This window comes from Diceros bicornis, chromosome 26, assembly GCF_020826845.1.
Source record: "Diceros bicornis minor isolate mBicDic1 chromosome 26, mDicBic1.mat.cur, whole genome shotgun sequence".
Taxonomy (NCBI): Eukaryota; Metazoa; Chordata; class Mammalia; order Perissodactyla; family Rhinocerotidae; genus Diceros; species Diceros bicornis.
In genome coordinates, this window is record NC_080765.1 from 45981140 (window position 1) to 46002701 (window position 21562).

The 21562-nt window shown below is 45.2% G+C and overlaps 1 protein-coding gene across 1 annotated transcript in view; it reads right to left on the minus strand.

Moving 5' to 3' along the window:
• Window positions 1-1852: 1852 nt before the first annotated feature.
• Window positions 1853-21562, minus strand: part of LOC131422039 (ATP-binding cassette sub-family A member 17-like) — a 123367-nt gene continuing 103657 nt past the window's right edge. The window contains 9 exon segments of the mRNA XM_058568892.1: window positions 1853-2074; window positions 2581-2654; window positions 2797-2987; window positions 3257-3427; window positions 4466-4653; window positions 12322-12516; window positions 13346-13471; window positions 14155-14333; window positions 16946-17104. Of these exon segments, the coding sequence (XP_058424875.1) occupies window positions 1853-2074; window positions 2581-2654; window positions 2797-2987; window positions 3257-3427; window positions 4466-4653; window positions 12322-12516; window positions 13346-13471; window positions 14155-14333; window positions 16946-17104 (1505 nt within the window).

Sequence of the window (21562 nt, forward strand, 5' to 3'; positions counted from 1 at the left end):
GCAGAAAGGGGCAGGGGACAGTATGAAATGCCACAGAGCAGTCACATGGAAAAAGGATGGAGAAATCAGTACGTGTGTCAGCCCAGGATGTGACAATACTGTAATTCTGGGTGAGTGGCGACAGGAGGTGGGAAGTGTGGGCAGGGACAGTAGACACCAGCACTTTCTCAGAGGTTGGCTAAGAACTGAGGGAGAGAACTACCTGCAAAGGAGGAGCTGAGGGGGCTTTTTAGAGAGGCCAGTGTGACTACGCTGAACAGAGAAAGGCTATTTTTTTTTTTTTAATTTTGGTAAGGGAGATTGGCCCTGAGCTAACATCTGTGCCAATCTTCCTCTATTTTTTATATGGGATGCCACCACAGCATGGCTTGATGAGCGGTGTATAGGTTTGTGCCCAGCAACTGAACCCGTGGACCCTGGGCCGCCGAAGCGGAGCACGCGAACTTAACTACTATGCCACCAGGCCGGCCACAAGAAAGGCTATTTGACAGGGCACATCTCAGAGGAGAGTCCTCGTGACAAAAGTGCACAGCCACATCCATCTACACTCAGGCTGGACGGTGCAATGGTCTGGAGCACACAGGCCTTAGCTCAGTGGTTCTCACACCTGAGCTGCATCAGAAGCACCTATTGACATGGGGCTCATTACAACACAGATTGCTGGGCCTCACCCCCAAAATTTCTGATTCTATGGTTTTGGGGTGGGGCCCAAGAATCTGCATTTCTAACAAGTTTCTGGATGATGCAGATGCTGCTGGTCAGGAACCTCGCTTTGAGAACCTCTGCCTGAGTGGACTCTTGGCTCTGCTACCTGTGGATTGTGGAAAGTTGCTGAATCTCTCTAAGTGTCACCTTACTCATGGGGTAACACTCATGTCCACCTCATGGGTTGATGTAGGATCACATGCAGGCTCACCTCTAACATTTTTAGGGGCCAGGGCAGAGAACACATGCAGCACCACAAATACAAATATTTAAATATCGAAAAATTGTGGGGGTTGGCCTGGTGGCATAGTGGTTGGGTTCGTGTGCTCTGCTTTGGCAGCCCGGAGTTCATGGGTATGGATCCCATGCGCAGACCTACATACTGCTCATCAAGCCATGCTGTGGCTGGCGTCCCACATACAAAATAAAGGAAGATTGGCACGGATGTTAGCTCAAGAACAATCTTCTTCGAGCAAAAAGAGGAAGATTGGCAACAGATGTTAGCTCAGGGCCAATCTTCTTCACCAAAAAAAAAAAAAAGGGAAAAATTGTAACTTAGGCTAGCAAACTCATCAATCTGTTCTCTCCTCCTACTTTCAGAAGTACAGCATCATTACAACCATAGTCACCCCCAGACCACTGTTCCTTGAGAGGACACAGCAGATGTTTCTCTGAGGCTGCTTCCAAGGCCAGGTCTCAGTGAAGCCACAGGCCACCCAGGTGGGACTCAAGGGCATCTTTTCCCACTGAAATGCACCTGGGTTTTCCACCAGGCCTCTAAGGCAAGTGGCCTCAATCTGGTGGAGAGCCACCCCCAGCCCTCTGCCCCTGAGCTGAGCTGCCTCTGTACCTCTCACAGCCCATGACAGGCTGTGTGCACCTGGGCTAACCTGGCACTGGGAACTCCTTTTTTTTTTTTTTTTTTAAAGATTTTATTTATTTATTTATTTTCCCCCCAAAGCCCCGGTAGATAGTTGTATGTCATAGCTGCACATCCTTCTAGTTGCTGTATGTGGGATGCGGCCTCAGCATGGCCGGAGAAGTGGCGTGTCGGTGTGCGCCCGGGATCCGAACCCGGGCCGCCAGCAGCGGAGCCCACACACTTAACCACTAAGCCACGGGGCCGGCCCCCACTGGGAACTCTTTATTACAGCAAGACAGTCTTTGAGGGAAGTGGGGAGGGAGGCCGGGAAGGAGGGGGAGGGGGTGACGAGGGGCCTGCTGGCTCTGTTTGCCCTTGTTTGTTTTCCCCTTGGGTGGGAGACACAGGGCAGGTAAAACTCAAGAAGATGTCCTCTAAAGAGATCTGGTTGACCGAGTAGTCATCCAACATGTACTTCCTCTTGGCTTGCTCCAGAGTGCCAAACACCTGTGGAAAGGGAGGAGGCTGCTGTGGACAATGGGCACAGTGGAGGGGAGAGGAGGCAGCAGATGGTGAAAGGGAGAGGTCCTCTGGGGTTGTGGAAAGCCCCCAAAAGGCCCATCCCTGTCTCAGCTACCCCCAGAGCACCTCCTAAGTAGTCAGTCCTATGGAATTTAGCTGTTTGTGATCTTGGGGAAAGGGACCCTAGCTGGGAACAGTGCCAGAAGGCAGAGGCCCCTGGTGGGTCCCTGGCTTGCTGTGTGACCCTGGGCATGTGGTATCCCCTCTCTGGGCCTGCTCCCCTCTGGGTGACATGAGTGGGCAGGAGGGGTTGATCTCTGAGGTCCCTTCCAGCTCAAACATCTTAAGTTTTATGAAGTCCGTGTGAATGTTGCCACAGAGACATCAGAGAGGAACTGCAGCAGCACTGAATGTGACTTCCACCCAAGAGAACACCAGAAAGTGGGTGACATCAGAGGTGTGCTTCCTCTAATGCCCAGATATGTGCTCACCTTCGCCCAGCTGAGGTCATCACTGGGCAGGTGGTAATGGACCATCCCTTGGTGCTCATCTTTCAGGACACTGCCTGCACAAAGGAGAGACTATGTCCCTGTGAGGGCCAGGGAAGGGTGCCCTGGGCCCATGGAATCATGGCCCTCATCCCAGGGGTCAGGGATGTGGGACTTGCAGAGGTGAGGCACAGATGCCCTCTGCGCAGCATCACACACCTGGGAAGGTCAGGTCCACGAATGCCTTGAATTCCTCCAGCGCCTCCTGCTGCCCGTCGCTCTGGACCTTGGCCCGCAGGGCATAGCCGCTGCCAAATTTGCTCTTGAGGTGCTGTGGGCTGCCCAGACACTTGAACTGACCCTGCACCATGATGGCCAGCCGAGTGCACAGGGCCTCACATTCCTCCATGCTGGGGAGAGGGGGTGAAGGCCTGACACAGGGCTGGGGGATGCTGATGCCTACCCTTCAATGTCAAAGGCTCATGCAGATGGGAAGGTGTTGATACCTAGATCAGGCTGTTCCTGATTCCCATGCTCAGAGTGTGGCCTACGTGGCAGAGCCTGGGGACTCTCCTCACAGACACCGTACCAGCTGCTGACAGGTCTTCTGTCCACCCAGCCTCCCAGCCCACCCCTCCCACAGCCTCTATCCACTGACCCACAGAGACTGGGGTTCTACCTATGGGAGGTAATGATGATGGCCTTGCCGGACTCGCGGGCTCTCGCCACGGCGCCCCAGAGCAGGCGCCGGGCCACGGGGTCCATGCCAGTGGATGGCTCGTCCAGGAAGATGACTGCAGGCTCTCCAAGCAGGGCAATGCCGGTGCTCAGCTTCCGCTTGTTGCCACCGCTGGGGGCAGAGGAGGAAAATGTCGAGATGAATGGCAATTGTCAATCTCCAGTAGTCCAACCCTCCCACACTTTTTCTCTGTTCAGAAAGTGCTCCATACCCCACTGGTGGCGCTTTCAGTAACATGGCCCACCACCTTCCCCCAGGGTTGCATTGTAACTTGGCTGTCCAATCAGCATATAAACCATTCCTCTGGACACAGGGATCAGTTCAGGGTGAACACATGTTTCAATGAGTCTTCTTTGAGGGCTTCTGTGGGTGTTGGGGGTAAGGGCACAGGACCATTTTAGCTAACTTTTTTTTTAAAAACGCATAGCATTTACAATGTACAAGGTACTTTTCTAAGCTTTGCACATGTTAACTCATTTAATCTTCACAAGATGCAAGGAAACACAAAAACTTGCTTGAAACTACAGTCAACAGAGAGGTAAGAGCCAAGGACATCAATCTGACCCTTGGCACTTCTGACTTCCCAATCCTGGGAGTAGGGTACTGCCGCGAACCTCCAGGGGGCACTGCACACAACGCAAGGGGAGTCCTGGGACTCCAGTGATGTGTGGCTTCACTTTGTTTAAGCTAATTGGAGTTGGGTTACTATCACTGGTAACATAAGACTGAGGAATACCCTCTGACTTCTGAGCAGAACAGCAGCAGCTCAGATGTCTTAGACACAGCAGGAAAAGGTAATGTGTGTTTGAAATGCAGGCCTACCAAAAATCAGAAGCCCTTTGTGAAGTGGCAGAAAGAAAGGGTTGTCCTTAACCTGCCAGGACGATAACACTTGTGGTACCTTCTGCCTGCCTCAGCCACATAACTGCCCAGGGCCAGGAGGAAGCAGAGCCTCGGGACAATCCAGGCCATTGAACCATTCTTACAGAGGAGGGAGGCCACCTCCCTACTAATCCACTCAGTGGCACGGACAGCACAGCTACCCCAAGTCCAGAGCTGATGGGCCTTGCCCTACACCCCAGCACTGAGAAGAGCTGGAGCACATCTTACTACTGGAGGTGGAAGGGCCAAGGGAGCCCCACATCTCACCTGTAGGTCTTCACCAGCTTGTCAGCGTACGTGCACATCAGTAAGTCATCAAGAGTTTGGTCCACACAGGCACTGATGTGGCGCTCAGGGATGCCCCGGAGCCGGGCGTACATGACCAGCGTCTCCCGGCCCGTCATGTGGTCCAGCAGGGCATCAAACTGGGGGCAGTAGCCGATCCACTGCCGCACCTGGGGTTGGAACACAGCCGGAGAGGGAGGCCTATCAGAAGGAAAATTGCCAATTGGGCAGGGGCCTGGACACCTGCTCTGGTCTTGCTCCAGCCTAGGCTCCTGCCTTTGCTCTGTGCATACCCACATTTGCCACGTGGACAGACGTGGGATGACAGTGACATTAGGGAGCCTGGGATGAGGTGCTTGCTGGTGGTGTCTGTGAAAGGGTGCACATGGGGCTGGAGCACTCACTTGGCACCCTTCCTCCTGCCTGCCTGCCATGAAACCTGAGTACCCAGCACCTCCCTACCTCTGTCACCTTCCACGTGTCCGGTCAACAGAAGACGCCTTATTTTTTTCCCCTTTAAAAATGTTTTCAGATCCCGAGCACACACAGACACACTGCTTGTCAGGCCATGCTGTGGCGGCGTCCCACATAAAGTGGAGGAAGATGGGCCTGGATGTTAGCTCACGGCCATGCTGTGGCGGCGTCCCACATAAAGTGGAGGAGGATTGGCATAGATGTTAGCTCAGGGCTGATTGTCCTCACAAATAAATAAATAAATAAATAAATAAATAAATAAATAAAAATAAAATAAAAAGGTTTTCTATTAGACATGTAATCCATGAATTGGTTTTCTTTGTAAAATAGTCACGAAAGGCTACTAGAATCTCTCATCAGGGGCCTGCCCCAGGCCCAGTGTGGTCAGATTGGCATGCACCTCCAGACTTTTGTTGTTCCCCATAGAGAACCAATTTTGTGTTGTTTTTGCCATGTATGCCATATGCCATATCCCATATCTACCATTCTGCAACTTGCTTTCCTAACTCAACATTATGTCTTAAAGATCTTCCTCGATCAGTAAATACAGACCTACTCTAACTCAATTTAACTGCTACTTAGTCATCCAGGGAAAGTGTCTAGATTTTACTTAGCTGTTTACAAAACATTCAGGCACATATGAGTTTTTTCCAGATTTCTGCCATTATCAACGTGTAGCAAACCACCCTGGTTTGTGCCCATGTTCAAGTGCTCCCCCAGAGTGGATGATGGAGATGGTAGGGTACCATTTTTGAAAAATAACCAATGTTCTTCCTTCCCTTTTCCTCCTCCCCACTGAAGCAGCTGGACAGCTCTGGGTTCCACTCTCTGGAGGGTGAGGAGGCTCTGAGAGAGTGCAAACTGGAAAACCACCTGGAGTGTCTGCTTAGCAAAGAACGTTTGCAAGGACATCACACAACTAAGGGCAGGGCTTTGGATTCCCAGAGTGGGGCTTTCCCTGAAGGCAGATATCACCAGGCCAGAGGGAACTGCTGAGAAGAAAAACATAGATGACTTGAATGAAGATGCTTCAAATATTTCACTATTAAATATGATGATTTCTGGTAGATTGCCTTTATCAAGTGATTTCAACCTAATGTTTCTTCTATTTCTAGTTTGCTAAAAAATTTTTAAAATCGTGAGTGATACTGGGGCTGGCCTGGTGGCGCAAGTGGTTCAGTGCGCACGCTTGGCTGTGGCGGCCCGGGGTTCGCCAGTTCGGATCCCGGGTGCGCACCGACGCACCACTTGTCAAGCCATGCTGTGGCGGCATCCCACATAAAGTGGAGGAAGATGGGCATGGATGTTAGCCCAGGGCCAGTCTTCCTCAGCAAAAAAAAAAAAAAAAAGAGGAGGATCGGCAGATGTTAGCTCAGGGCTGATCTTCCTCACACACACACAAAAAAATCATGAGTGATATTGAGTTTTTATCAAATGCTTTTTCAGCATCTATTGATAAATATTTTTCTCCTTTCATCTATTAAGGTAGTGATTTATTTTGGTGGATTTTCTACTGTTGAACCTTACTTACATTTCTGGGATAAACCTGACTTGATCATAATTTTTATTCTTTCAGTATCCTGCTGAAGTTGTACTGTTAATATCTTATTTAGGGTATTTATGTTCCTACATGAAACTGGCCTCTGGCTCATTTTGGGTACTCTCCTTGACTGGTTTTACTATCACTTATGAGTTGGGTAGCACTCCATCTTCTCTCCCAAGCTTCTGAAGGGATTATACAAGAAAGAAATGATCTGTCTGGTGGTGGTTGGTAGACTTGACCATCAATCCCTTTCAGCCTAGACTTTTGTAAGAAGGAGTAGATCTTTGACCATTATTTCAATTTTATCTACAGTCTTGGTCTATACAGGTTTCCTATTGCTTGAAGCAACTTTTGGATAGAAGGTTTGAAAATGTTGCGATTTGACTCAAAGAAATGAAGAAATGTGATGTTTCTTACACACCTGAGTTTGGAGTAAACCTGTTGCCATGGTGGCTCATCTAGGATGGTCAAGGAGCCCTGTTTAGCACATAGTGGCACCATGGACCAATGACAACCCCACAGTGGAGCCAAATAATTCTGAGGCCCTGAGTGACTCTGACAGAAATGCATGTGGATTCTCAGAAGTCACTGTTTATTTTTGGAATATCAGCAGATTCTGATAAGAATGTATTTTAGGAAATGTGAAAGAATGCTTAAAAATACTTGTACAGACAAAGGGTGGTGAGCAGAAAGCTCACAAAGAGAAAGAGCAAGGATGCAGCTTTGTTAGAGTTTGCTAATGGGACTAATTCATGTGAGATTTCTAGGAGAAAACACAGAAGCGGAGGAGCAGGTTTAACTATACTTAAATTCCATATTTCTTTTCTTTTTTATTTTGTGAGGAAGATCAGCCCTGAGCTAACATCCATGCCAATCCTCCTCTTTTTGCAGAGGAAGACTGGCCCTGAGCTAACATCCATGCCAATCTTCCTCCACTTTATGTGGGACGCTGCCATAGCATGGCCTGACAAGCGGTGCGTCGGTGCGTGCCCGGGATCCGAACCCGGGCCGCCAGCAGCGGAGCGTGTGCACTTAACCACTATGCCATGGGGCTGGCCCCCCATATTTCTAACTATGAATTTTCACAGACTGCCGGGAGGTAATGTGCAGATGGGTTCCAGGAAGACTGAAATCCAATTTCTTGCCAGCTGGGTGGGATAAGGGCCTTACAGGTGGATGTCATTTAATTTTAAATAATATAAAGAAATGTAACATTTCTTATCATCTGAGTTTATGGAATAGATTCATACCTTCTTCCATATGAGCCTCAGTAAATGGCTGTTGGATGGATGACTGATGATAATAAGGCTGATGGAGGATCTGCCCAGGACCACCTGCCTTTGTCCTCTTTTTTCTTTTCTTTCATTCCTTCATTTGTTCATTCGTTCATTCATTCCTTCTTTTTTATAATAGCTTTACTGAGATATAATTTACATACCATACGATTCACTCATTTACCACATTCACCCATTGAATGTGTACAGTTCAATGCTTTTTAGCATATTCAGAATGGTGGATCTATCATCACAATCAATCTTAGAACATTTCATCACCCCAAAAGAAACCCCATATCCATTAACAGTTACTCCCCATTTCCCCCAATACTTCCAGCCCCTGGCAACTACTAATCTACTTACTGTCTCTATAGATTTGCCTATTCTGGACATTTCATATACATGGAATCATATAATATGTAGCCTTTTGTGACTGGCTTCTTTCACTTAACATAACATGTTAGAGGTCCATCTGCATGGTGGCATGTATCATTACTTCATTCCTTGTTATGGTTGAATAATATTCCATTGTATGGACAGATCACATTTTGTTGATGATGAACATTTGGGTTGTTTCCACCTTTTGGCTATTACGAATAATGCTGCTATGAACGTTCATGTACAAGTTTTTTGTGTGGATGTTGGTTTTCAGTTCTTTTAGGTATACACCTAGGAATGGAATTGCTAGGTCATACAGTAACTCTATGTTTAACTTTTTGAGTATCTTCTCTGATAATCTTAATCTTTTAATTGGAATATTTAGTCCATTTATATTTAACGTAATTACTGATATATTTGGATTTAAATCTACCATCTTATTCAGAGCTATTTGTCCCATATGTTCTATGTTTCTTTTTCCCTCTCACTTCTTGTCTTCTGTCACATTGATTATTTTTTTCATTTTTCTATTGTCTCCCTCTCTTGGCCTACAAGGTATATATATATATCTCTCCTCCCATTCTTTTGGTTGTTCTCTTAGAGACTAAAACATACATCCTTGAGTTAGCAATGTATAGTATTAACTGGAATTTTACTTTCTTCATGAGCAAAGTGAGGACCTTAAAATATTTTAACTTCATTTACCCCCTCCTGACTTAAAACCATTACTGTCATATATTTTAATTTTATATGTATTTTAAACCTTACAAGACATTACTATTATAGCTTTATTTAGTCAAAACTCACACATTTACCTTTTTTATTGCTCTTCATTTCTTTCTGCATCTTTGAGCTTCCATCAGGGATTATTTTCCTTCTGCCTGAGGATTACTCTTTTTTTTTGTTTTTGCCAATCCTCTTCTTTTTTGCTGAGGAAGATTGGCCCTGGGCTAACATCCATGCCCATCTTCCTCTACTTTACATGGGACACTGCCACATCATGGCTTGACAAGCAGTGCATCGGCCCGCGCCCAGGATCTGAACCTGCGAACCCTGGGCTGGTGAAGCAGAGCATGCGAACTTAACCAGGCCGGCCCTAGGATTACTCTTTATTATTTCTTTTGTGCATATCTGCTGGTGATCAATTCTCCCAGTTTTTGTTTATCTGAAAATCTATTTTTTTCATACCTTCTTTTTACAGTATAGTTTTACTGGACAAATTATTCTAGGTTGGTTATCTCTTATACCACTTATGATGTGCCATTCTACTGCCTTTTGGCCTCTATTGTTTCTGTTAAGAAGTCAGCTGAAAATCTAATTGTTGCTCCTTTGAAGGTGGGTCCTTTTAAGATTTTCTTTTTGGTTTATTTTTTAGCAGTTTTACCATAATGTTCCAAGGTATTTATTTCTTTTAATTTATCCTGCTTAGGGTAATGGGGCTTTATTTATTGATGTCTTTCATAAATTTTAGAAAGTTATAGCCATTAATTTTTCAAATACAGCTTTGCTTCATATTTGTCTCCTTTCCTCTGGGACTTCAATTATACATATATTAAACCTTCTCACTGTGTCCTCTGTCTCCAATTAGTTACATATTGTTGCATAACAAATTACTCCAAAATTTAGGTGTAATTTATTATTTCATGGTTTCTGTGGGTCAGATCAGGAATACGGGAGCAGCTTAACTGGGTGGTTCTGGCCAGGGTCTCTCATGAGGTTGCTCTTAACCTCTCAGCTGTGCCTAAAGTCATGTGAATGCTGGAGGATCTGCTTCCAAGCTCACTCATGTAGTTGTTGGCAGGCCTCAGATCTTCACTGACTGTTCCTCACCGCATGGGCCCCTCCATAGGGATACCTGAGTCTTCATGACACGGCAGTTAGCTTTTCCCAGAGTGAGTGATGTGAGGAACAGAGTGTACCCAAAACAGAAGTTGCAGTGTCTTTTATAACCCAGTCTCAGAAGAGACATACCATCTCTTCTACAGTATTCTGTTAGTCACACAGACCCACTCTGGTGCAATATGGGAGGTGACTACTCAAGGGTGTGAATACCAGGAGGGGGATTACTAGGGGCTGTCTTGAAGGTATACCACAAAACTTCTTACCTACTTTTGTATATTTTCTGCCGTTTTGACTCTCTGCGATTCATTCTAAATTATTTTTTTGGGGGGTTGTCTTTTATGTACATGTACCTGGTTATTTTTTATTGTGTACCAACTATTTCATTGCAAAATTGTTTGTAGAAATCATCTGAGCCTAGGATGATATCATCTTCCACCAGAGGGGATTTACATTTGCTTTTGCCAGGTTCCTGGAAGCACTAGTGGTTTAGGGTCAATCAATCCCATTTCCGGGACTGATATGAGTCCAAGCTGTTGTGCAGTCTTTGTACGAGCTTGGCTACGTACAGCTCATCCCTACCCCTGGGGTGCAGCCCTTCAGAGTCCCAACTCAAAGAAAGGATGCATTCACCAGGCACCCCCCTGCCCAGGGGGTTCACCCTGAACCCCAGTGCCTGTCACTTTCGCATCGAGAGCCACACTCAGCTCTCAGCCACCCAGGCTTGAACTGGTCGTCTCCCTGGCCTCTGTCCCCTCCTACCTCCTGGCTCATACGTCTTCACTATAAGCTATCTTGCTAGCTCTCTGAAGCCTTCAAACAGATGTTTCTAAAATTTGGTTTTAAAAAATTTTCTAGTTATTATCACCAGGAAGGGGGCCCAAGTCACCTAATTTGCCATTACTAGAAGCCTTATAGATAATTTTTAAAATAATAAAAATTTACAATTAATAGTAAATGTTTCATAGCCATGAGAGGCTTACATTGATTATAATTGTTCAACAAAGCTATGTATACCAAAAGATGATACAGAGTGGTAATTAAGAGCTTGGATTCTGTAACTAGCCTGCGTAGGTTCTCGTGCTTTCTCTCTGAACGTTATTTCAGTCATGGACATTGCAGCTGGTTTGATAAACTTCTTAGCAATAGTATGGTTCATGCTGTGAATGGTACAACTTTGATTATGCTCTGTAGTTTGGTCTCTTCATATGCCTCTCATTGAATCCACTGTATACCGACCACAACCTCTGTTATTACACTTACCTCACTGCATGGCAATGGCTCGTTCACATGATCACGACCTCCTTGCAAGTGAGAACCACTAGGCCTAGCACAATCATTGGTACATATCAGGCATTCAAAAATTGTTTCATTGAATTGGTGCCAATAATTGAAGTAGAGACTCCAAGAAGGTCAGGTTTGAGGGATAGATAATAAGTTCAAGTTTAAAATGTGAGATATCTGAGTGAGGCCATCTAGATATGTTTCTGCAGGTCTGAAGCACAGGAATGGGCTTGAGCTGGGGATGTGGCTACTGGGAAGACATCAGCAAACAGAATGTAATGGGAGTCAGAGTAATGAACAAGCTCAGGCAGGGACAGTGTGTGTAGATTGAGAAAGACAGTGGACTGATGTTGCAGCCCTGAAGAACACCACAATCTAATGGGCTAGATGAAGAAAGTCTACCAAACGAGCCTGAGAAAGAAGTGTTAGTGATAGAGAAGAGCCGGAAGACAGGGGAAGCTATAGAAGTAAATGAAGACAGACTAGAATTTGAAGGAGGGAAAGGTCAGCATTATGAAATGCTGCAGAGAAGGCAAGAAGACAAGGTCTGAAAGTTAGGAACAGCCTCAGCTAGGGTGACTGCAGTGGGAAAGCAGCCAGGGAGAACAGATTCCAGGGCTATCTGGGAGGGAACACCCATGGACCATGGTTGCCGACTAGACATCTTGGGTGGTTGCTTGCACAGTGGTAGATGTGTGCTCCTTACTCCCCCAGGAAGCACAGTGGGGAAGAGGTTGGGGGTTTGGGGGCAGCTGATGGCTTTAGGGGTCCATTGAGTTTCAGGTGCCTGTGGGACATTTAAGAGGCAATGTTGAGCGAGCAGCTCAACATACGATCTGGTGCTCAGAGAAGAGGTCCGAGATGGAGGTATGGATTTGGGAGTCACAGATGAACCTGATACATGGAATTTTCAAAGATCAAGTCCACTCCAGTTCCTTTTCCCCAACCCGGTGTAACACTCCCAGGTGTATTTCAGTGTCCCTTCTTCCCGACATACCCACCCCATCCCCACGGTGGTGCCTCCTTCGTCCCGGGTCACACCCTACCTTCCCCAAGTTAGAGCTGAGGCAGAGGCCCTTGACAAAAGCATTCCCAGAGGTGATGGGCTCTTCCCCGGTCAGCATTTTGAAAATGGAAGTTTTCCCAGCTCCATTGACGCCAAGAAGGCCAAAGCATTCCTCTGCTTGAACAGTGAAGGATATCTTGTTCACAGCCAGTGGGGGCACCTTCTTGACATAGACCTGAGATACCCAAGACAGAAGATGTACCGTGAGGAGGCCTGGAGTCAGCAGTCTGCAGCTACCCGGTGCTCCTCACACACGGGTTCTGGGACAGGTCCTAACCAGGCTCTGATATACCCAGGCTAGAGTTTGCCCTCTTCTCCAGCTGCTGTTCCCAGCACGGTTAGCGAGGTTTTCTCTCCTCCTTCTGTCCATGCAAACTGAGAACCTAGTTCTTTGAGATAAGCCTCTTCCCTTCCGTCCTTGAAGCAAACAAAACCCCTTTGACATTGCCTGATTTATTGTTTTTTTTAACCCCCAGTAACTGTAGCAAAACAAAGAATAAGACTAACAGACTTGGGGAAAATGTTACAAAGTTCCTGGATGTTTGAAGAGTCAATAAAATTCTGGCTGGGGCTCTCAGGGAGACTAACCAGGTTTGGTTTAAGCTTTCGGAGCCTTTTCCCCCACCTTGGCTCCTCCACAAACTGTCTTCTAGATCCAGGAGAGATTCAACTACTCATGTCCAAACTTCGAGGCATCCTTGCTTCCTGGGGTTCGTGGCTTTGGTGCCCCTTCCATCCCAGGCCCTCTTCTCTTACAGGGGACCCCAGAAAAGACAATGGAGGGCTGAGGTGCTTACTTCCATCTTTGGACACACGAACAAACTCAGACGTGATTCATTCACAGAGGAAACCTCCCTCCAAGTGTCTCCCCTGAAACCCACCTGAATCCTTTGCCAGTACTCCAAGCCAGCAAGCGGAGCCTGGAGCCCTCTGGCAGCTGCTTCCTTATGCAAAGGGCCCACAAGAGTAATGGTCTTTGTTTTTTAAGCTACATCTGACTTTACCTTTGACACTTCTTTAAGAACCAGTGGGTTCTTCTCACACAACGTTTCCAAATAAGTCTCAATCATTTTCGCCTCCTCTTCCACATCTTGGTCTGCAGGCACCAACACTTCGCTGTGCAACACTATCTGCTTGTCCGAGACAAGGAAGGAAAGTGTAACTGCTTTTGTGAGGGTAGGAGATACAGACAGAGGGAACCGCAGACACTGGGTCCTCCCTGGGAAAGCCTCGAAGATGCCCCAGCTGACCTCGGTTCTCATTCACACACAGCCATGTCTTTCTCAGGGGCAACTACAGCTATTCAAGACTGAATGCATATTGACATGACCAGGATCTGGTGGACATGGCAACTTCACAAGGCATTGACTTTTGAGGAAAATTAAAAGACTTGAAGCCTGAGGATGTCAAGGTATAAGAAATCCCATTTTCGACAGAGTTTCCTTGGGGGGCCTTCAGCTCTGGAAGATATTCAGATCAAGAGCTGACATAACAGATCTTTCTCCTATCTGGCTCCTGGATGACTGTGGGGAAGAGGTATTCCAGACAGGAGACTGATTTTAGGAAACCTACGGTCTTATTTCTACTCAGCTGACTAGAGTCACAGGAGCCAAGCCAAAACTCTTCCTCCCTCTCCCACCAGGTCCCTGGGGGTCCTGGGCATGAGCTGTCACCTCTCTGCCTTCAGGATAGATTAGATGGTCTCCAGGCTCCCTCGGATGCTGAGCATCAAGGCCACTACAGACCACAGGAAGGAAGGTATGGAGCCAGCCCCTTGACCTGTCCTTAGAGAGTTATACTCTGACCCACTCACCAATTTTTGCTTCTTGTAGAAGCCAGAAAACCTGGCTTTCAGTTCCCACAAGACATTGGTTTCAACGAGGAAAAGTAGGATAATGTGCACAGGTCCCAAGATGGCGAGGGCTGTCAGATACTTCCCTATCCCCAGAGACTCCCAGGCGTAGATGTTCTTCTGGACTGTATATCCTTCTGCTACAATGGGATAAACAGATGTTATCAAACTTTGGGTGATATTCCAAGGTTTTGATCACCTTTTACATATAGTAGGTAAATTCCTATTATAACAAATATCACGTAAAAGAAGCATTATTGTCATCACTTGCTATTACCACATTCCAGCAGATGGTAAACATGAATAGTATTTTGTTTTCCTTGCTATAACCAATGTTCTGTAAAAATAATGCAGTAAAGTAAAAGACTTCTCCTTGTCCATATGACAGTTATTTGAAATGCAAAATATTTATATTTGGCTCTTCTATCAATCATTAATCACCCTGCAACTTCAACTGATGACTCATACAAAAACACTCAGGAGCCTCTATTCTCCCGTTTTTAATCTGATTTGCCTTAAAAATTTTTTTTCTGTTTTTTTTTTTTTGAGGAAGACTGGCACTGAGCTAACATCTGTTGCCAATCTTCCTCCTTTTTTTCCCCTTTTTTCTCCCCAAAGCCCCAGTAGATAGTTGTATGTCATAGTTGTACATCCTTCCAGTTGTTCTATGTGGGACGCCGCCTCAACATGGCTTGATGAGCAGTGCGTAAGTCCGTGCCCAGGATCAGAACTGGCGAACCCCGGGCTGCCAAAGCAGAGTACACAAACTTAACCATTATGCCACCAGGCCGGCCACAAAATTTTTCTTTTAAATATGTGTATTTTAAAATTATACAATAAACATGCACTCACTGGAAAAAAGAGAGGTAGAAAGTAAAGGTACTTCTCTACTCCCCAAAACTATTGTTACAGTTTTGTGTACAACCCTTCCATAATTTACAGATATAATCTTTCAAAATACAAGTGGAATGATACTACGCATTATCTTTTCCAACTTGCTTGTTTCATTTCATAATATATAGTGGACATTGACTATATTAGGACATATAGAGCAAAATAATAAAGATCTCTTACAAAGGTAAATACACGGACAATTATAAAAGCTAGTATTGTTGTAATGTTAGTCTGCAACTCTACTTTTTCTTTTCTACATGATTTAAGACACTAATGCATAAAAAAACAATTATTAGTCAATGTTTCTGGACACAGAATCTACATAGAGATGTATTGTGACTTCAATAATTGAAAGGGAGTGGGGATGGGGCTGTATAGGAGCTGTTTTTGTATGATATTGAAGTTAAGCTGGTATAAACTCAAATTAGAATGTTGTAACTTTAGGATGTTAACTGTAATTCCCACAGTAACCACATAGAAAACAGCTATAGAATATACACAAAAGGAAATGAGAAAGGAATTTAAACATTTCATATGAGGTACCTAGAGTGGTCAAATCCACACATACAGAAAGTGGAATGGTAGTTGCCAGGGGCTGGAGAGGGGGAATAGGGAGTTAGTATTTCATGGGGACAGGGTTTCAGCTTTGCAAGATCTGGAGATGGATGATGGTGATGGTTGCACAACAATGTGAATGTACGTAATGCCACTGAATTGTACACTTAAAAATAGTTAAAATGGGGCCAGCCCAGTGGCGCAAGCGGTTGGGTGCGCACTCCACTGTGGCGGCCCGGGGTTCGCAGGTTCGGATCCCGGGCGTGCACTGACGTACCGCTTGTTAGGCCATGCTGTGGTGGAGTCACATGTAAAGTGGGGGAAGATGGGCACGGATGTTAGCTCAGGGCCAATCTTCCTCAAGAAAAAAGGGGAGGATCGGCATCAGATGTTAGCTCAGGGCTAGTCCTCCTCACAAAAAAAAAAAAAAAAGTTAAAATGGTAAACTTTGTATATATTTTACCACAATTAAAAAAAATAAATAATTTTAAAAGGTGTTAAAGAGGATGTGGACAAATTGGAACCCTCATACATTACTGGTAAAATTTAAAATGGTGCAGCCACTGTGGAAAACAGTTTGGTGGTTCCTCGAAAATCTAAACACAGAGTTACCATATTTCCCAGCAATTCCACTCCTAGGTATATACCCAAGAGAATTGAAAACTTGTTCACACAAAAACTGGTACATGGGGGCCGGTCCCATGGTGTAGTGGTTAAGTGCGTGCGCTCCACTGCTGGCTGCCCAGGTTTGGATCCCGGGCACGCACCGTTTGTCAGGCCATGCTGTGGCAGCGTCCCACATAAAGTGGAGGAAGGTGGGCACAGATGTTAGCCCAGGGCCAGTCTTCCTCAGCAAAAAGAGGAGGATTGGCAGATGTTAGCTCAGGGCTGATCTTCCTCACAAAAAAAAGAGAAAAAAAAAAAAAGGAATGAAGTACTGACACATGCTACAACATGGATGAACCTTGAAAACATTATTGTGAGTGAAAGAAGCCAGACACAAAGGACCACATATTGTATGCTACTTACCTGCAATGTCCAAAACAGGCAAATCTATAGAGACAGAAAGTAGATTATTGGTTGCCAGGGGTTGGAGTGAGAAGGGAATGGGGAGTGACTGTTAATGGATAGAGTATTTCTTTTCGGGGTTATAAAAATGTTCTGGAATTAGATAGTGGTCATGGTTGCACAACCTTCTGAATATACCAAAAAACATTGAATTGTATACTTTAAAAGGGTGAATTTTATGTGAATTATATCTCAATAAAAAATACAATTAACAAATTCCATTTGCAATACTCACAAACTTGATTGCACTCAGACTGGTTCAGGTTCTTGGTATTGCAAAACCTCCGTAGTTCAAAGTTGTAATATAAGTTGGAGAAAGCCATCCCCAGGCAGTGGCCTGGAAACAGTAGGAATGTGTGATCCAAGGACTCTGAGACCGTTGTGTAGCCTAGATCTGTGAGGGGAATAGAATATATTAACTCTACTTGCAGGAAGAAAAGTGCACATCCCCTAGCATCTCTCTGAACCCACTGTGCCTGTTTATCCTATATAAAGGATCTGTTATCTATATCTATCACTCTATCTATCCCTGCGCTGTCACACTTGCAGGCCCCAGAGCAGAAATCTTGTTCTCCCTGACTCCTGGTATTCCCTCTTCCGCTGTAGTCATTTAGTCTCCAAGCCATAAGTATATTTCTTTTGCAATACTTCTTAAACCTGTCATTTCATTTCTATTCCAATTATTCATGCAGATGAATCAGAAAGAGCTTGGTGTGTTTGGGAAAACCAGCAAGAGCATGGCTGCAGTGTGGGATGTGTCTGTGGAAGTGGGGAATTTGAAGGCTAGAGGGAGATGACGTTTACAAGGGAGCTTGGGCCAGGCAGGAGGGTCTGGTGGGCCAGCTTTGGAGTTGTTTGAGCATCATGTTACAGATAGATAAGGAGGACACAGTCCTTGCCTATATAGTTTGTGGAGACAAAACTATCATTATTTTCAGATGCCGTACAGATAATCTGCCGTGCAGATTATCATGTACCTGGAAAAGCCATGAGAATCAACCAAAGTACTATTAGAAATAAAAGAGATGTCAGCAAATTGGCTGGTTATAAAATAGATATACAGAAACGGGGGCCTCTTAGAGGTTAAGAGAAGCCAATTTTTAGGTTCATGTTATATTAAAGTGAAGAAATGCCAAACAGCGTTATAAATAAACTGTGGTATATTTTACATATTTTTAAATGCTTACTTCCAATGAAGAAACACAATTGTTTTGCAAAATGAATATGCTACTCATAGCTAATTAATTTATAAGAGGATTAATTCATAGTACAGTGTATGGGTCATGGTCTAGTAAAGGACCATATTTATAGTTCACAGATGTAACTGAGCCCTCACCCACCCCACAGGCTGCTTCATGCTTATCCCTAATGATTCTATGTGCTGCTAGGTGCCATCCTTCACAAACACTAACATATCTTCACCAACAAAAGGGAGAAACAAAAGGGTGGGAATAGGAGATCTAATTTCAGACATCATGACAATTTACACAACCAGTTCCAAAACAATGGGTAGTTCAGGGGAGAGAGCCCATGGGCATCTGACTTACAGATCCCATGGGGAGAAGCTGAACCAATTATAAAAAATGAACTCCACAGGGCCAGCCTGGTGGCACAGTGGTTAAGTTTGCGTGCTCCGCTTCGGCAGCCCGGGGTTCGCAGGTTTGGATCCCGGTCACAGGCCTATGCACCACTAATCAAGCCATGCTGTGGCAGGCGTCCTACATATAAAATAGAGGAAGATGGGCACAGATGTTAGCCCAGGGCCAATCTTCCTCATCAAAAAGAGGAGGATTGGCAACAGATGTTAGCTCAGGGTTAATCTTTCTCACAAAAAATAAATAAATAAATAAATGAACTCCACTCTCAGGACTTGGATTTAGAGCAGTACAGCTTTTGGGTACCAATCTGTGAAATTCCTGTCAATGAAGGCCACTGTGATGTATGATGAATTGACCTTGGATATGAGGTCTCCCAGCCAACATTTCCTGGGCCAGGACTCAGAAGCTGTGCAGCAGAGCACACACCCATGGGGCATGAAGTGCAGACTGGGGCAGAACTCAGAAGCTGTGGTACTCCACACCCTCACTGAGTTCCGGGCCCCAAGGCCTAAGGGTCATGGCTCTGGTGACTAGACATTGAGTTGCATCTGAGGAGAGAATACCTCAGTAGGACAGCTGCAAAGGTGGCAGATGTGATACTGTGAAGAAGGCATACTGGGTCGCGCCCTCCTAATTTTCTCTCTTTAGAATTCTAAATTTGGAAATCTAGCCTGGAGGTTGAGATGGAGAGGAGAGGGGAAAACTACCAGAACATCAGCATGGCAGCTCCTGTGTGGGGTAGAGAGAAAGACTTAACTACTAAACAAGGCTCATGAGCTCAGCCTAGGAAGTAATAGTCAGCCATGGGCTCCCCTAGACCCACATCTGCTCTGAGATCTCCAAGTCCTTAAGAAAGGAGTGGTTGAAATTTGAGAGGGGACAACACCTCCTTCCCAGCACACCCTAACCAGAATTAGAGAAAGTGTTCACTATCAATACATCTAATCAGAGGAACAGATATTTACAGTTTCTACTTGTTTTCCTTCCTTCTTTCTCTCGGGATCCTGTGCCAAAGTTGATGAAAGACTGCAGAGGGGTCACAAACTATCAATATCTAGCCCTCCAAACAAAGGTGACTTTTCTTTGCCACACTCCTGGGTTGGATCTATTCTTTTCTGGATCTTGCGTCTTCTTTCTTGCTTTAGTCCTTCAATTTGCTGGCCTATATCCTTGATTACTTTCCAAGAAAGTGACATGGTGGGTAAAATTTCTGTTTGCCCATCTAACAATGTCTTTATTCTGCCCTTCCACTTGATTGATAATTGAATTGAGTCTAGAACTTCTTATCTTCTAGGAAGTGTCTGGGTTTAATGGTGCGGGTATTTTTTCATTTGATGGATCCCTTTCAATCTTGAGAACTGTTTTTTCAACTCTGGGAAATTTTCTTCTTTTATTTCTTTGGTGGCTTCCTCAGCTCCATGTCCTCTAGTTTCTCTTTCTGGAACGCTTATCAACTGAATGTAGTAGCATCTCCTGGACTTACTCTCACATCACCTGCCTTTTCTGTCATCTCCATTTCTCCTCTCTTTTTGCTTTACTTTCTGGGTGTCTAATTGACTTTATTTTCCAACCCTTCTGCTAAATTTTTATTTGGGAAATCAGTTCTGTCCTGTTCTCGAAGTTTTTCTTCTTCATAGAATTCTATTGTTTAATAGATGCAATCTTGTCTAAAATCTTCGTTTTGTTTTCTGCACTTCCCTACGCCCATGTTTCATTTTTGTTGCTTTGTTTTAGTCTTTGTCTAGCCACAAATGGCTCTGTCTAGCCATTTGAGGATGTAGCCACCATCCTCAAATGTTCGGTGATCCTTGACTGTCCATTCACAGAAACAAATGAGGCAAATTGCTAGCTTTGCGGATGGGGGCGGCTACATTTTAGAGCAACCAGGCAGGGTACCAGTCAGAATGTGTAGGTCTCTTTTGGGAGCAGGTTCAATTCATTCAGAGGTGGGATCTTTGACTTCTGATGTGACTACCTATGTGTTCTGTGCTTCTGTGTGGGGAAGTGGGAACACGGACAGTGGAGATGGCACAGACTGTTTTCAGCCCTGCCTTCACTCTCTTTCTCTGAGGTACCAAGCCTCTGGGTCCCAAGCCCCTCCAGAATTCTGAGGTGCTAAATTAGGTCCTTGCTCAGCCATTTCTCCCTCTGAATGCACTTTAGATGCTTCTTCATCGTGAATTCAACCATTTTTATTTCCTTTGCTATCCTTTTAGTGGGGTCTTAGGAAAAAGAGAGCTCAGATTTAGCTTTTATATTCTCGACTCTCTGTCTACTGCCATGGTGACAGCATCCTAACGAGGCTCGTAGGACATGTGTACAGAGGCCAAGGTCCAGCCTCTAATGGTTTTCTTCTCAGGGAGTAGGGATGGGGCACATGAAGGCATCGGCATCCCTTTCCTGACCAGAGGTGGAGAGTCTTGCCTTGTCCCAGCCTCCCTACCCTGACTCCCCTGATTTCTACTTAGTTTTTAAGTTGGAAGGTGCCTCCTATTAAGCAGAAGAAGGGCCTTGGTCCTCGTTATTGCTGCATAGGAGGGAAGAGAAGAAAGAGCATGAAGCAATCTACAAAGAAATGGATCCCAGAAAGGCTGAGGGATCCAGAGAGACTGTCCAGGGTCAAGCGCACTGGCTTGGTCATTCTCTCTGAAAGCTCTACCGTCTTCAGGGCCCCTCAGTGTCCTTTGCCTTGCTGTGTTGGTCCCTCTGGGGTGTGGTTGGGCAGCAGAGGAGGAGGAAGGGAGGAATCCTTAGGTTCTTCCTGGAGATTAGAGCAGCGTTTCTGAGTGATTCCCTGGACCACCTGTGTCAGAACCACCGGGATATGTCTTCGAATGCTAATCAGTGAATCTTGGATGAACACTATGGTTGAGAACCACTGGGTTAGGGTTCCCTCAGGACATGCCTTTGCTAATCCCCTTTTCTCTGCCTGCAGTATGCTTTTTGTTCTATTTCAACCATCAAGCCAAAACGCTGTCACTTTTTTGATCCTCTCAGATGAAAACAATTCTGACTGTAAAATTCCACAGGTGGTATGTATGAGAACTAGAAAGGACACCACAAAACTCTGAGTTAGACTAGTAAAATAAATTCAAAATAGATAAGAATATATACATGTAAAGTCCTTTAAGAGATAGAATGACTCCCAAGATGAAAGCAGAGGGAGGTGTTAACATAGTTTTAAGTAAAAAACCCCAACAAAACCCAAAAGTCAATTTAAAGGAGGTGGTCAGTATAAAAGTGAGTGAAAAAGA